General features: G+C 52.9%; 1 protein-coding gene across 1 annotated transcript; it reads left to right on the plus strand.

The window, feature by feature from the left end:
• Positions 1-6357: 6357 nt before the first annotated feature.
• On the plus strand, positions 6358-15758 carry LOC102694290 (CCN family member 1). Its single transcript, XM_069195665.1, has 5 exons — positions 6358-6622; positions 10021-10234; positions 12869-13222; positions 13888-14081; positions 14671-15758. The coding sequence occupies exons 1-5, from the start codon at positions 6572-6574 to the stop codon at positions 14974-14976; spliced, it is 1119 nt and encodes a 372-aa protein (XP_069051766.1). The 5' UTR covers positions 6358-6571; the 3' UTR covers positions 14977-15758.
• Positions 15759-16960: the final 1202 nt, after the last annotated feature.

The following is a 16960-nucleotide window of genomic DNA, read 5'->3' on the forward strand; positions in this document are numbered from 1 at the left end:
TCTGTGTGGACCAGAGGACACGGTGCGCCAGGGGCAACCGCCTCCATCCGGGTGGGCGCAACCGGAGTGGCCGCTGTCTGCCTGTTGCTGTTGTGATTGTAACAGGCACCTGTTTCACAGTTTAAAAGAGCCTCCCACCCCATCTTTCCTGTTTCTGAAGAGTGTCACACCCCTTCTCCCTCACACTCTCAATTCAATTCAAGCTTTATTGGCATGACCATTGAATTTCAGTATTGCTAAAGCATGTACAATTAACACAGCATCTACAAACATTTATTATATAGACACATCAAATCTTTCACATCACACTCTCTCTCATCACAGAACATCACACTCTCTCCCATCACACTCATCACAGAACATCACACTCATCACAGCACATCACACTCTCTCTGTCCCTCACACTCTCTGGCTCGTGTGTCTGATTGTGGTGTATTTCTTGCAGTGAGTCTCTCTCTCTCTGGTCAGTTATTTAGCTAGTTTGTCTTGTCTTTTTAGGGTCCTGTAGCAGTTGAGTTTGTGTGTCCAGTGGGTGAGGAAGTATTGTCCAGTGTGTTGTGTGTGTCCAGTGGGTGTTGAGTTTGTGTTTCCAGTGGGTGAGGTAATATGCAGAAAGAAAGGCCTTAATTTTACCAGGTGCAGCAATGCTGTGTTTGTGTCTGCTCTGTTTTGTGCTTAGTGTTGTGCCAAGGGAATGCTCAGTCAGTACTCACAGAAGTACAGGACAGGATTCACTGTTGATGTTAAGCCAGTAGAGGGAGCCCTGACTCTATAACACAGCATGTACAGCAGACCTCCCATTCCTGGTGTCTAGATCTTAAACAATGTAATAGTTCTAACTAAATAGTCTACCTTCTGTCAAAGGCTGAATTAAGTTACAGTCAAATCCACACACATAGCCCTGCTATACAGTCAATGATACACTGTATATCCCTTATACACAGCCATGAAATACAAACCTGTTACATAATCCTGATACAGACCTGATACACAGCCCTGTTATACTGTATAGCCCTGATACACAGACCCCAGCAGAGAGCAGCACACTGCTGAAAGACGACTCATCTGGATCTTACCTGCTCTGGGCCACTGTAGGAGCAGTTTTTTCACCCAAAACCAGAGGAAATTTTTGGGATATTTGGGATGTTTGAGCTTCCCATGAGGGGAAAGAACAAGGCCCGTCTCTGTGCTGGGAGGTAAACACTATCCCAGGCCAGGGAGCGCAGAATCGGAGTCGAGGGCTGGGGAAAGGTTTCACCACATCCCTCCCAAACTCTGAGTCCCAATTCCGGGAGTGTGTGTCACATCATGGAGCAGGACAGTGGAACTGCAGAGACCCAAGAGGAGAAAGAGGAAGGTTCTTATGGCTCCTATTTCCACACAAAGATCCCCAAGATCTGAGATGAGCCCCTACAGCCCAGAGATCACAGCTGGGCTCCCAGTCTGAGATGAGCCCCTACAGCCCAGACAGCACAGCTGGGCTCCCAGTCTGAGATGAGCCCCTACAGCCCAGAGATCACAGCTGGGCTCCCAGTCTGAGATGAGCCCCTACAGCCCAGAGATCACAGCTGGGCTCCCAGTCTGAGATGAGCCCCTACAGCCCAGAGATCACAGCTGGGCTCCCAGTCTGAGATGAGCCCCTACAGCCCAGAGATCACAGCTGGGCTCCCAGTCTGAGATGAGCCCCTACAGCCCAGAGATCACAGCTGGGCTCCCAGTCTGAGATGAGCCCCTACAGCCCAGACAGCACAGATGGGGTCACTCCCAGTGTATGCCTGTCTCACTCCCCTCTCACTCCCAGTGTGTCCCTGTCTCACTCCATCTCTCCTCACTGTGTCCCAGTCTCACTCCCCTCTCTCCTCACTGTGTCCCAGTCTCACTCCATCTCTCCTCGCTGTGTCCCAGTCTCACTCCATCTCTCCTCGCTGTGTCCCAGTCTCACTCCATCTCTCCGCGCTGTGTCCCAGTCTCACTCCCCTCTCTCCTCGCTGTGTCCCAGTCTCACTCCCCTCTCTCCTTGCTGTGTCCCAGTCTCACTCCCCTCTCTCCTCGCTGTGTCCCAGTCTCACTCCATCTCTCCTCGCTGTGTCCCAGTCTCACTCCATCTCTCCTCGCTGTGTCCCTGTCTCACTCCATCTCTCCTCGCTGTGTCCCAGTCTCACTCCATCTCTCCTCGCTGTGTCCCTGTCTCACTCCATCTCTCCTCGCTGTGTCCCAGTCTCACTCCCCTCTCTCCTCGCTGTGTCCCAGTATCACTCCCCTCTCTCCTCGCTATGTCCCAGTCTCACTCCATCTCTCCTCCCTGTGTCCCAGTCTCACTCCCCTCTCTCCTCGCTATGTCCCAGTCTCACTCCATCTCTCCTCCCTGTGTCCCAGTCTCACTCCCCTCTCTCCTCGCTGTGTCCCAGTCTCACTCCATCTCTCCTCGCTATGTCCCAGTCTCACTCCATCTCTCCTCCCTGTGTCCCAGTCTCACTCCCCTCTCTCCTCGCTGTGTCCCAGTCTCACTCCCCTCTCTCCTCGCTGTGTCCCAGTCTCACTCCATCTCTCCTCGCTGTGTCCCAGTCTCACTCCCCTCTCTCCTCGCTGTGTCCCAGTCTCACTCCCCTCTCTCCTCACTGTGTCCCTGTCTCACTCCATCTCTCCTCCCTGTGTCCCAGTCTCACTCCATCTCTCCTCGCTGTGTCCCAGTCTCACTCCATCTCTCCTCGCTATGTCCCAGTCTCACTCCATCTCTCCTCGCTGTGTCCCAGTCTCACTCCCCTCTCTCCTCGCTGTGTCCCAGTCTCACTCCCCTCTCTCCTCACTGTGTCCCTGTCTCACTCCATCTCTCCTCCCTGTGTCCCAGTCTCACTCCATCTCTCCTCGCTGTGTCCCTGTCTCACTCCATCTCTCCTCGCTGTGTCCCAGTATCACTCCCCTCTCTCCTCACTGTGTCCCAGTCTCACTCCATCTCTCCTCGCTGTGTCCCAGTCTCACTCCCCTCTCTCCTCACTGTGTCCCAGTCTCACTCCATCTCTCCTCGCTATGTCCCAGTCTCACTCCATCTCTCCTCCCTGTGTCCCAGTCTCACTCCATCTCTCCTCGCTGTGTCCCAGTCTCACTCCATCTCTCCTCGCTATGTCCCAGTCTCACTCCATCTCTCCTCGCTGTGTCCCAGTCTCACTCCATCTCTCCTCACTGTGTCCCAGTCTCACTCCCCTCTCTCCTCGCTGTGTCCCAGTCTCACTCCATCTCTCCTCACTGTGTCCCAGTCTCACTCCCCTCTCTCCTTGCTGTTCTGTGCAGGCTGAGAGATCGTCTCTGTTCCTTACTGGGCTTCTGTTTGGGCAGCAATCACTGGAGTTCCTGTGCTGCTTTAAAAATAACCCTGGAAGTAGCACATTCCTCCCTCCCTCCATCTACTGTGTCTTTTATTCATTCCCTCCCTTGTTCTCCTGTTTTGGAACGGCATGTACTCTCTCTCCCTCTCCCTCCCTCTGTCTCCTGTATTCCTCACTGTCCTGCTCTCTCTCTCTCTGTCTCCTGTATTTCTCACTGTTCTGCTCTCTCTGTCTCTCTCTGTCTCCCTCTGTCTCCTGTATTCCTCACTGTCCTGCTCTCTCTCTGTCTCCTGTATTTCTCATTGTTCTGCTCTCTCTGTCTCCTGTATTCCTCACTGTCCTGCTCTCTCTGTCTCTCTCTGTCTCTCTCTGTCTCCTCTATTCCTCACTGTCCTGCTCTCTCAATTCAATTCAATTCAAGGTGCTTTATTAGCATGACTGATGGGTACAATCAGTGTTGCCAAAGTAAATCCTCTCTCTCTGTCTCCTGTATTCCTCACTGTCCTGCTCTCTCTGTCTCTCTCTGTCTCCTGTATTCCTCACTGTTCTGCTCTCTCTCCCTCTGTCTCCTGTATTCCTCACTGTCCTGCTCTCCATGAGAGTCTCTCCACACTCCTGAGTATGTCTCTGCACTCCTATGTATCACTCTATCCTGTTGAATATCACTCTACACTCCTGGGTATCACCCTGCACTCCTGAGTACCACTCCACACTCTTGAGTATCACCCTGCACCCCTACGTACTACTCTACACTCCTGAGTATCACCCTGCACTCCCGAGTACCACTCCACACTGAGTACCACACGTCACCCCTGAAAATCAGCCTGCACTCCTGAGCATAGCCCTGCACTTGTGAGTATTGCTCCACACTGAGGTATCTCTTGCAGTTCTACCCCACAGACCCATTGCCTGTCTCCCTCCTGCGTGCCATACTGGTAATGACAACAACACCAGTGATCAGAGCGGTTTGCTCCGGTAGCAAGCAGGGACTCTCTGGGCACTCTAGTTGCACTCGAACAATGACAGCAGATGCCTTTGTGTTGCTCTGGACACCCACAGCCATGGCAACAGAGAGGAAGGTTGGGAGGGTGAGGTTAAAATAATCCACAGCTTCTACAGATCCCTCTCCCCCACTAACCCTCCATTTTCTTTCTCCTGTTTTTCTGGCTCTATCTGTTCAACATCTCCCTCCCTGTGCATCTTCCTGCCCCATCACTATGTTCTGAATGTAATTCTTCCCTTTTCTTGTGAGTAAAAACTGATGATAACTTTCTCTTCTCTGTGTGTATTTATTTGTGTAGAAGACATAGAAAAAAACATTTTCTTTCGGTTTTCCCCCTCCAATCTCTCCCTTCAGAGAGGGAGAGTGTCCCTTACCAGACTCAGTGATATCGCTCGGTCTGTGGCCTGAACAGACGGAGCACTTAATGAACGAGAGACCTGAGCCTGTCAGTCTGTCTGATTATTGCAGAGAGACCTGAGTCTGTCAGTCTGCCTGAGTCATTGCAGAGAGACCTGAGCCTGTCAGTCTGTCTGATTATTGCAGAGAGACCTGAGTCTGTCAGTCTGCCTGAGTCATTGCAGAGAGACCTGAGCCTGTCAGTCTGTCTGATTATTGCAGAGAGACCTGAGTCTGTCAGTGTGTCTGAGTCATTGTAGAGAGACCTGAGCCTGTCAGTCTGTCTGATTATTGCAGAGAGACCTGAGTCTGTCAGTCTGCCTGAGTCATTGCAGAGAGACCTGAGTCTGTCAGTCTGTCTGATTATTGCAGAGACCTGAGCCTGTCAGCCTGTCTGATTATTGCAGAGAGACCTGAGTCTGTCAGTCTGCCTGAGTCATTGCAGAGAGACCTGAGTCTGTCAGTCTGCCTGAGTCATTGCAGAGAGACCTGAGTCTGCCAGTGTGTCTGAGTCATTGTAGAGAGACCAGAGTCTGTCAGTGTGTCTGTGTCATTCCAGAGAGACCTGAGTCTGTCAGTGTGTCTGAGGGATTGTAGAGAGACCAGAGTCTGTCAGTGTGTCTGAGTCATTGTAGAGAGACCTGAGCTTGTCAGTGTGTCTGCGTCATTCCAGAGAGACCTGAGTCTGTCAGTGTGTCTGAGGGATTGTAGAGAGACCAGAATCTGTCAGTGTGTCTGAGTCATTGTAGAGAGACCTGAGCTTGTCAGTGTGTCTGCGTCATTCCAGAGAGACCTGAGTCTGTCAGTGTGTCTGATTATTGCAGAGAGACCTGAGCCTGTCAGTCTGATATGTACAGAGCGAGGTGAGTCTCGAAGTGTGTGCAGTTTGGGCCACATGGTTATACCAAACTCCCTGTGTGTATGACTGTCCACGCTGGGCTGCAGGTCACAGCCATGTGAGTGCGTGAGCAAGCGTCTGTGTCTGCAGCAGAGAATACAGGGGCAGTCAGGCAGCGTGTTTCCTGAAGGTGCTGACCTGTGGTGGCTGGGCGATCTCACCTCCCTCTTCCCAGAACATTCCTCACATACCGCTGTCTCAGGGACAGGGTCTGTGTGCATTCAGAGAGGGAGAGAGAGGAGGGAGAGAGGGAGAGGAGCTGAGAGGAAGGGGGCGTAGCTGTTGTTGCGCTCTTTGATTCGTTACACTTTTGGTTGTATTTTGTTTTGGATGCTGCTGTATCACACTGATATTTATTTCTCTACCAGACGTGTATCCTTATCGTGGTGCTCAGAGGGCTGTTGGTTGAATGATGTGCACTTTCACTCACCTATAAAGTAGAAACAATGTTTTTCTCCTGTCGAAAACTAGACAAACACCTTCGATCGGACTTCTGTGGAATGTAGTAACTCCTAAATTTATGAATGACTGCATTCATTCCCTTGACCACGCCCCTCTGGCCTGCTGTCCACTTTGGAGTCCCCGACCCCTCCCAGACACGCCTTCTTGGCGCGTGTATTGGCCGGCCTTCTGCATGGCCATTGGCGGGCTGCCTAGCGGTAGGCGGGGCAGCTGGGGACAGCACGAGGGCAGTATATAAAGCTGCTGCGAGCTTTTCCAGCAGCAGAGACCTGACAGTAGGCGGGGTAGTGCGCGCTGAAAGACGATATTGTTGTTGTGGGGGAACCTATTTTGGACTGTAAACTGTTGCAAGATTATCTATATAGAGAGATTGATTTTCCGGCAACCACGGATCCACGAAAATAGTAGACGCTGGTTTCAGTAGAAAGTCAGTTTGTTATAAGTACCATTGATTTACATTTTTATTTTTATTTATTTTAATAAACCACAATGGAGAAAATATTCTACGTGGCTCTTTTGACAGTTGCGAGTGCCTGTTTGGTAAGTTGACTATTTTTGTTCTACAAGAGACAGTCCAGCAAGCGGCGCGGCCGGAGGTGTTGTCGGGCTGAGCAGACGTCGCGTGCCGCTCACAGGACTTGATTGTCTAATCATTTCTGTTGGTTTTAGCACATCCGCTTCTCCAGTCATATTTTACCACGACTTTGTCTGCTTTTAAATTTTATTTGTCGTTTGCTCTCTTTTTCCTGTTGCTATTTCGCCGTTATTTGCCTCAGCTCGTGGTTCGTGGTCGGTTTCAAACTCGTCACCGCCAGGAAAGGGTTAACCCCGAGGTTACTGCCCCGTGCTGCCCCACAGCCACCACACAGCCCCGTACGGCCCCTTACTGCCCCTCAGACCCCACACTGCCCTATACTGCCGTCTGACTGTGACTGTACTCTCTCCCTGGACACAGGTGTGTGGTCAGTGTCCAGCAGTCTGACTGTGACTGTACTCATCTCTGTCTCTCTCCCTGGACACAGGTGTGTGGTCAGTGTCCAGCAGTCTGACTGTAACTGTACTCATCTCTGTCTCTCTCCCTGGACACAGGTGTGTGGTCAGTGTCCAGCAGTCTGACTGTAACTGTACTCATCTCTCTCTCCCTGGACACAGGTGTGTGGTCAGTGTCCAGCAGTCTGACTGTAACTGTACTCATCTCTCTCTCCCTGGACACAGGTGTGTGGTCAGTGTCCAGCAGTCTGACTGTGACTGTACTCTCTCCCTGGACACAGGTGTGTGGTCAGTGTCCAGCAGTCTGACTGTGACTGTACTCATCTCTCTCTCCCTGGACACAGGTGTGTGGTCAGTGTCCAGCAGACTGACTGTGACTGTACTCATCTCTCTCTCTCTCCCTGGACACAGGTGTGTGGTCAGTGTCCAGCAGTCTGACTGTAACTGTACTCATCTCTCTCTCTCTCCCTGGACACAGGTGTGTGGTCAGTGTCCAGCAGTCTGACTGTAACTGTACTCATCTCTCTCTCCCTGGACACAGGTGTGTGGTCAGTGTCCAGCAGTCTGACTGTGACTGTACTCTCTCCCTGGACACAGGTGTGTGGTCAGTGTCCAGCAGTCTGACTGTGACTGTACTCATCTCTCTCTCTCTCCCTGGACACAGGTGTGTGGTCAGTGTCCAGCAGTCTGACTGTGACTGTACTCTCCCTGGACACAGTCTGACTGTGACTGTACTCTCCCTGGACACAGGTGTGTGGTCAGTGTCCAGCAGTCTGACTGTAACTGTACTCATCTCTCTCTCTCTCCCTGGACACAGGTGTGTGGTCAGTGTCCAGCAGTCTGACTGTAACTGTACTCATCTCTCTCTCTCTCCCTGGACACAGGTGTGTGGTCAGTGTCCAGCAGTCTGACTGTGACTGTACTCATCTCTCTCTCTCTCTCCCTGGACACAGGTGTGTGGTCAGTGTCCAGCAGTCTGACTGTAACTGTACTCATCTCTCTCTCCCTGGACACAGGTGTGTGGTCAGTGTCCAGCAGTCTGACTGTGACTGTACTCTCTCCCTGGACACAGGTGTGTGGTCAGTGTCCAGCAGTCTGATTGTAACTGTACTCATCTCTCTCTCTCTCCCTGGACACAGGTGTGTGGTCAGTGTCCAGCAGTCTGACTGTAACTGTACTCATCTCTGTCTCTCTCCCTGGACACAGGTGTGTGGTCAGTGTCCAGCAGTCTGACTGTAACTGTACTCATCTCTCTCTCCCTGGACACAGGTGTGTGGTCAGTGTCCAGCAGTCTGACTGTGACTGTACTCTCTCCCTGGACACAGGTGTGTGGTCAGTGTCCAGCAGTCTGACTGTGACTGTACTCATCTCTCTCTCCCTGGACACAGGTGTGTGGTCAGTGTCCAGCAGACTGACTGTGACTGTACTCATCTCTCTCTCTCTCCCTGGACACAGGTGTGTGGTCAGTGTCCAGCAGTCTGACTGTAACTGTACTCATCTCTCTCTCTCTCCCTGGACACAGGTGTGTGGTCAGTGTCCAGCAGTCTGACTGTAACTGTACTCATCTCTCTCTCCCTGGACACAGGTGTGTGGTCAGTGTCCAGCAGTCTGACTGTGACTGTACTCTCTCCCTGGACACAGGTGTGTGGTCAGTGTCCAGCAGTCTGACTGTGACTGTACTCATCTCTCTCTCTCTCCCTGGACACAGGTGTGTGGTCAGTGTCCAGCAGTCTGACTGTGACTGTACTCTCCCTGGACACAGTCTGACTGTGACTGTACTCTCCCTGGACACAGGTGTGTGGTCAGTGTCCAGCAGTCTGACTGTAACTGTACTCATCTCTCTCTCTCTCCCTGGACACAGGTGTGTGGTCAGTGTCCAGCAGTCTGACTGTAACTGTACTCATCTCTCTCTCTCTCCCTGGACACAGGTGTGTGGTCAGTGTCCAGCAGTCTGACTGTGACTGTACTCATCTCTCTCTCTCTCTCCCTGGACACAGGTGTGTGGTCAGTGTCCAGCAGTCTGACTGTGACTGTACTCATCTCTCTCTCTCTCTCCCTGGACACAGGTGTGTGGTCAGTGTCCAGCAGTCTGACTGTGACTGTACTCTCTCCCTGGACACAGGTGTGTGGTCAGTGTCCAGCAGTCTGATTGTAACTGTACTCATCTCTCTCTCTCTCCCTGGACACAGGTGTGTGGTCAGTGTCCAGCAGTCTGACTGTAACTGTACTCATCTCTCTCTCTCTCCCTGGACACAGGTGTGTGGTCAGTGTCCAGCAGTCTGACTGTAACTGTACTCATCTCTCTCTCCCTGGACACAGGTGTGTGGTCAGTGTCCAGCAGTCTGACTGTGACTGTACTCTCTCCCTGGACACAGGTGTGTGGTCAGTGTCCAGCAGTCTGACTGTAACTGTACTCATCTCTCTCTCTCTCCCTGGACACAGGTGTGTGGTCAGTGTCCAGCAGTCTGACTGTAACTGTACTCATCTCTCTCTCTCTCCCTGGACACAGGTGTGTGGTCAGTGTCCAGCAGTCTGACTGTAACTGTACTCATCTCTCTCTCCCTGGACACAGGTGTGTGGTCAGTGTCCAGCAGTCTGACTGTGACTGTACTCTCTCCCTGGACACAGGTGTGTGGTCAGTGTCCAGCAGTCTGACTGTGACTATACTCATCTCTCTCTCTCTCCCTGGATACAGGTGAGCGGTCAGTGTCGGGCAGACTGACTGTAACTGTACTCATCTCTCTCTCCCTGGACACAGGTGTGTGGTCAGTGTCCAGCAGTCTGACTGTGACTGTACTCTCTCCCTGGACACAGGTGTGTGGTCAGTGTCCAGCAGTCTGACTGTGACTATACTCATCTCTCTCTCTCTCCCTGGATACAGGTGAGCGGTCAGTGTCGGGCAGACTGACTGTAACTGTACTCATCTCTCTCTCTCTCCCTGAATACAGGTGAGCGGTCAGTGTCCAGCTGTGTGTCTGTGCCCAGGCACCCCTCCACGCTGCCCACCCGGAGTAAGCTCTGTGCCGGATGGCTGTGGGTGCTGTAAGGTGTGTGCGCGCCAGCTGAACGAGGACTGTGGCCCCGGCCTGCCCTGCGACCACCACAAGGGCCTGGAGTGCAACTACGGCAATGACCTGCAGGGGGCGCATGGCATCTGCAGAGGTAGGGTGGTGATGCACCTCTCCTGGTGTCTTTAATTGAACCTTCAGTTACATCGATCCATTACTTCAAGCGGAACTGTAGTCCCATTTTCCCAGACAGGTTATTAAATCTCGGTAACAAAATAAATTCACTGAAGTTATAGGGGGAAAAAAAAAGAGAAATTTTGAATTAAGCACAGAATTGTGAACTTTGTGAAAGTACTGTAAGTCGCCATGTTGATGCAACTCGCGTTCCCACAAATTGCCACGTGATGCAGCCCTTCCTGCTCACTAGACTCCTTAATGAATAATGTAAAGGAATGTAGAAGCGATTAAATACAGGTTGTGCAGCAGACATTTCACCGCAGAAATGTTCCGATGTGATCTGCGTGCAGAGTTAACAAGTAGTGTCAGCAAAACCATATTAAAATCGAAAGCGATATTTCGCAAGCAACAGGCGCAAGGCAGGATACACCCCGGACAGGACGTCTTTCCATCGCAGGGCACACAGACAGACACACACACACACACACACACGCACCAGGGCAAGATTCCCCAGAAGCCAACTAACCCGGCAGTGTGTCTTTGGACTGTGGGAGGAACCCCATGTGGACCTGAGGAGAACGTACAAACTCCATACAGACAGGTCTGGAACTGAACCCGGGGCCTAAAGCATTCAAATTTGAAAAGATGTGAGATTGAACTTTTTAAAACATTTAGTTCAATTAGATTTTGGTTAAAACAAAATCACCGTCATGTGATTTGTGAACCTCCATTGGTCACGCAGCAGGTGAGCACTGCTGATTCGGATATGCCGACATACAGGGAACGCTGATTAATTAGCTCGTTAGGAAATGAATGAATCCTGCTCATTTAACAGCAATAACAGACAGATGCACACGTGGACACAAGTCTGCCCTCGCTGTGAGAATGTGCTGGGGGGCGGCTCGACAACTAGGGCTTGGCCCACAGGGGGCACTGGGGAGGTGGACTGGGACCACAGCCACATTGTGAACGAGCCCCGAGTTCCTCCGAGCTCTAATAATAGAGTAGTTCACAAAAACACAGGATAGAGTGTCTCTCTCCTGTTCCTTCTCTCGTTATAGAGATTCACACAAAGGTTCAGGAGGAGGTCAGTTAAACACCGATGAGAAGACGAATCTGTATTCCTGCTGCTCTGCATTAATTAGTGATTGTCTTCAGCACGTCTGGGTCTGGGTCTGTGAAGGGGTCTGGTGACCTGTCTGTGTGTCCATGTGGGTGTCCTGTTGTGCAGGTAGTCATGAGCTCAGTGTACAGGAATGTCACCCAGCCTGTCAGACACATTACTGTGTGGGGGAGGGGGCTGTCTGGTGCAGGAAAACCAGTTCCGCTAGTGAAACTGATTCCCATCTGAAATTGTCATTATAATATCACACTGTATAATACATAGAACATGACATCTAATGTCAGTTGCATTGAAGTGTGTATGACGACAAGGAGCAATTGTTCAATAACCCTGGGTCACTGAAGTGTCTGTCTCAGGTCTGTTCACCTCACATTTCCTGAGAACACAACTTTATCAACCCCAGTGTCTCTCTCTCTCAGTGGTAGTGTACAGGACTGTCTGTATTAACCCCAGTGTCTCTCTCTCTCTCAGTGGTAGTGTACAGGACTGTCTGTATTAACCCCAGTGTCTGTCTCTCTCTCAGTGGTAGTGTACAGGACTGTCTGTATTAACCCCAGTGTCTCTCTCTCTCAGTGGTAGTGTACAGGACTGTCTGTATTAACCCCAGTGTCTCTCTCTCTCAGTGGTAGTGTACAGGACTGTCTGTATTAACCCCAGTGTCTCTCTCTCTCAGTGGTAGTGTACAGGACTGTCTGTATTAACCCCAGTGTCTCTCTCTCTCAGTGGTAGTGTACAGGACTGTCTGTATTAACCCCAGTGTCTCTCTCTCTCAGTGGTAGTGTACAGGACTGTCTGTATTAACCCCAGTGTCTCTCTCTCTCAGTGGTAGTGTACAGGACTGTCTGTATTAACCCCAGTGTCTGTCTCTCTCTCAGTGGTAGTGTACAGGACTGTCTGTATTAACCCCAGTGTCTGTCTCTCTCTCAGTGGTAGTGTACAGGACTGTCTGTATTAACCCCAGTGTCTGTCTCTCTCTCAGTGGTAGTGTACAGGACTGTCTGTATTAACCCCAGTGTCTGTCTCTCTCTCAGTGGTAGTGTACAGGACTGTCTGTATTAACCCCAGTGTCTCTCTCTCTCTCAGCGGTAGTGTACAGGACTGTCTGTATTAACCCCAGTGTCTCTCTCTCTCAGTGGTAGTGTACAGGACTGTCTGTATTAACCCCAGTGTCTCTCTCTCTCTCTCTCAGTGGTAGTGTACAGGACTGTCTGTATTAACCCCAGTGTCTCTCTCTCTCAGTGGTAGTGTACAGGACTGTCTGTATTAACCCCAGTGTCTCTCTCTCTCAGTGGTAGTGTACAGGACTGTCTGTATTAACCCCAGTGTCTGTCTCTCTCTCAGTGGTAGTGTACAGGACTGTCTGTATTAACCCCAGTGTCTCTCTCTCAGTGGTAGTGTACAGGACTGTCTGTATTAACCCCAGTGTCTGTCTCTCTCTCAGTGGTAGTGTACAGGACTGTCTGTATTAACCCCAGTGTCTCTCTGCAGCTAAGCTGGAGGGCCGGACCTGTGAGTACAATGGCCGAATCTACCAGAATGGGGAGAGTTTCCAGCCCAGCTGTAAGCACCAGTGCAGCTGTATCGACGGGGCAGTGGGTTGTGTGCCCCTCTGCCCCATTGAATTGCCCCTCTCCTCACCCTCCTGCCCCACTCCCCGCCTTGTCAAGCTGCCCGGGCACTGCTGCCACACTCTTGTCTGCCAAGAGGGGGTGAAATGGAAACCAAAAACAAAAGTGCACCCCCACAAGAGCCTGGGCACCAGCGGGGACGAGCGAGAGGGGAACGAGCTGCTGGAAGTGGGGAAGTCGAGTGAGAAGCACCCTGGATACAAACACCTGGCAGGTACAGAGCAGGGAGAGGAGGGGAGGGGGAATAGGAGGAGGGAAGAGGGGAGGGGGAAAAGGGAAGAGGGGAGGAGGCAGGAGGAGAGAGGGGGAGCAGGAAGGGGAGGGGGAGGGGCAGGAGAGAGGGGGAGGGGAGGAGGAAGGGGCAGGAGGAGGGGGGAGGGGCAGGAGAGAGGGGGAGCAGGAAGGGGAGGGGGAGGGTCAGGAGGAAGGGGCAGGACAGAGGGGGAGGGCACGAGAGAGGGGCAGGACAGAGGGGGAGGGCAAGAGAGAGGGGGAGCAGGAAGGGGAGGGGGAGGGGCAGGAGAGAGGGGGAGGGGCAGGAGAAAGGGGGAGCAGGAAGGGGAGGGGGAGGGGCAGGAGAGAGGGGGAGGGGCAGGAGAAAGGGGGAGCAGGAAGGGGAGGGGGAGGGGCAGGAGAAAGGGGGAGGGCAGGAGGGAGGGGGAGGGGCAGGAGGGAGGGGCAGGAGAGAGGGGGAGCGGGGAGGGGTGAGGGGCAGGAGAGAGGGGAAGAGGCAGGAGAAGGGGCAGGAGGAGGGAGGAGGGAGGAGGGGCAGGAGGGGAGGCCAGAGGAGGAGCAGAAGGAGAGGGAAGGGACTGGGGCGATTGAAAGCTATAAGAGTGTTTATATGGTATCAAACTAAGCTCCCTCTCCCTCTCCCAGCCTGGAGGTCAGCAGGGGGCTGGTCACCTGTCCGCCGCTGCGTCGTCCAGACGACCGACTGGTCCCCGTGCTCGCGCACCTGCGGCATGGGCGTGTCCTCGCGCATCACCAACGACAACGCGCAGTGCAAGCTGGACCGCGAGGCCCGGCTGTGCAGCGTCCGGCCCTGCGGGCAGAGGCTGGCCCCTCTCCAGGTACGAGCCACAGGGAGCAGAGCCAGCCGCGGGGGGCTGCCCCCGGAGCGGTTCTGGTGATGGCACTACCCCAGATCACAAGTGCTCTTCTGGACCTCAGTACCTCCTGGATATTGTTCGTGCTGAGCTGATTACTTCATTGATCTATTAATTGGCTAATTGGACTTTAAAATCCCCCAGGCAGAGAATCCTACATGCAATTGTTAATGAGATCAATTATATAGACAGGTTCTACTGAATCTCCCAGCAGGTGTTTGATATCGACAGGGATCAGGCAACTGTGTGATCCAAGGGTGCAGTCTGGTCTGTAAATGACTGCCCTGAGTAAATAAAGACTCCCTCCCCCATCACGTCCTGCTGTGTCCATACAGCCAGGGAGCTGGTGTGTCTATATTAATCTGTCTCCCTCTCTGGAGTGTTATGTTAATGTGCAATTTTATCCACTCGCTCTCTCAGTGCAGTGTTAATGTACTGTAGTGTCCAGTCAGTCAGTGTGTCTGTATGAACCCCTCTCTCTCAGTGCAGTGTTAATGTACTGTAGTGTCCAGTCAGTGTGTCTGTATGAACCCCCCTCTCTCTCTCTGTTTAGAAAGGGAAGAAATGCACTCGTACCCAGAAGGCCCCAGAGCCCCTCAGGCTGTCCTACGCTGGATGCCGCAGTGCCCGTCTCTTCTGGCCCAATCAGTGTGGTCAGTGCGTGGACGGGCGGTGCTGCGCCCCTCAGCGCACGCGGACGCTGGCCGTGCTCTTCGTCTGCCCGGACGGCGAGCGCTTCGAGAGGGCGGTCATGATGGTGCAGTCCTGCAAGTGCAGCTTCGAGTGCGGCCCCCTGAACGACGTGGCCCTGCGGCCCCGGCACTGGCTGCAGGGGGACACGCACAAGTTCGCCGACTAATCCACGCCTCACCGGACCCGGGCCGTGTGGCGCCGGTTCTGCAGGGACAGGGGGACGGAGCCCACCGGACGGCAGTCGGGGCCCGGCCACGGCCCCGTTGTCCGCTCGGCTCTGCCTGCATCTCATGACTGCCTCGGTGATCCGAACACTGCTGTTCTGATCCGCTTCCACGCCGGGCCGAAGGATGATACCGCGCGGGGGGGTCCGCCGCAGCTAGCGCCCCTCCCCGTGCCGGGAGACACTGCGCTGGACGAGAGTGGTCAGTCTCGAATCCTTCCTCCTTCCTGCCGCTCCGGATCGGATCGCCCTGCCTCCCGCGCCTCCGGACCGGGCTCGTTTCTCAACCAGCCCCAGAGCTGCAGTCTGGATTCGGGAGGCAGCCGCCTTGTGTGTTACAGCAGGCAGACAAGTGGGAGCGTGTTTGTCTGTCTCCTGGGTTATTGCGAAGCGTAGCTGTCTGTACTGTGTGCGTCCGTCTGCTGCCGACAGAGGAAACTTGTGAAGATGCCTTGATGTTGGCCGAGAGACCAGTGGAGTTGTCGCTGTGCGACGATTCTGTCCTTAATTAACCTTGCAAGAGTGTCCTGGGTCCTGGAACCTGTGCTGCAGTGACCCCACTGTCAAACCGTCCCAGGGACTGGTCAGTCACAGGAGAGATCCTCCTCTCAGGTGCACAGGCTTCTGTGCCTCTTAAGTGGAGCCTAGTTTTGTTTCCCTACGGTAGTATGCTGTATAATAGTTTTTTGAAATTGTTGAACAATAAATTTTATAGTTGGTCTGATCATTGGCGTGGTTTTGTTTTTGATTAAAGGAGGACAGCAGGAGTAGGGCCTCTCTTCCCAGGCCAGGCTGTGGTCCAAACTGGACACGTAGAAGTGGGGGACTCAGCCTCACACTTTCAGCACCATCAACCCCAGGAGAGGCACGCAGTGCCCCAACAGGACTCCTCCAGCCAATCAGAGCTCAGAATGAGGGCAGTATAGATCTGAGACAAGTACACTTCCGGGCAATCGGAGCTCAGGCCAAGGGCAATATAAGTCATACGGCATGAGCACACCTCCATCCAATCGGAGCTCAGGACAGATTATACACTAACATGACACCTCCAGCCAGTTGGATCTCAGCAGAAGGGTAATATGACACCTCCAGCCCATCGGAGCTTCTGTGTGAAGGTTACATGTGAACATAAAGTTAAACATACAGTAAGGCCCTTTTCAACTCTTTGAGAAGGGAGCAGCGTCTTGACTCTGGCCATTGGTGTCGCTTTAACCCTGAGCAGCTGGCAAGTAATCTGGCCGGACTGCCAGCTCTATTTTAACAGCTCGCCTCCATCGCAGGAAACTCTTCCAGGACCCGTTTCTAAGTTTGAACGGGAAGAAAGGAGACTCCAGATACCGGACACCTGGCTAAGAGGCTCCGCGCTGGCGCAGCCCTGGCTCAGTTTGCACCCTGTGCAATTTCAGGAAAGGGGAATTTATAGAAGCCCCTATTTTCTACAAGATCGCAAGACACTGGTGACCTTTAGCTCACTTACATCTATTTTCTCCTTCAGCTGCTGGACACCCAGCGGAGAAGATGCGTGCGCGTGTCGGCACACAGGGGCGCCCCCTAGAGGCAATAAGCTTGTCCCAGGAAACTCCAGCCCGGGCTGCCCCTTCCCAGGATCCCACCCCCCACTGAAACGGCCTCTGCTTCTCACTTGAGCCACACTTTGCCCTGTCCAGAGCTCCAAGCACAGCCCCCCACCCCTCTACCACTGTAGCCCCAACCATCAACACACAACTTCAGATCCTTGGCCCAAACTCAGCCCACAGGAGCTCCTGGACAAACGCATCAGGCGACCCGATAAAGCTCCTCTCTAAAAACAAACCTCTCTCAAAGCTTTAATGAAAGAGACGCATCTTGAGCTGTAGCTCGAGACAGAAAGGCACCCAGAAACCAGCCCTGCCTTCACATGGCAATAAAACAATACAGTAAACCCATG

The sequence above is a fragment of the Lepisosteus oculatus genome, chromosome 11 (assembly GCF_040954835.1).
Source record: "Lepisosteus oculatus isolate fLepOcu1 chromosome 11, fLepOcu1.hap2, whole genome shotgun sequence".
In the NCBI taxonomy this organism is placed as follows: Eukaryota; Metazoa; Chordata; class Actinopteri; order Semionotiformes; family Lepisosteidae; genus Lepisosteus; species Lepisosteus oculatus.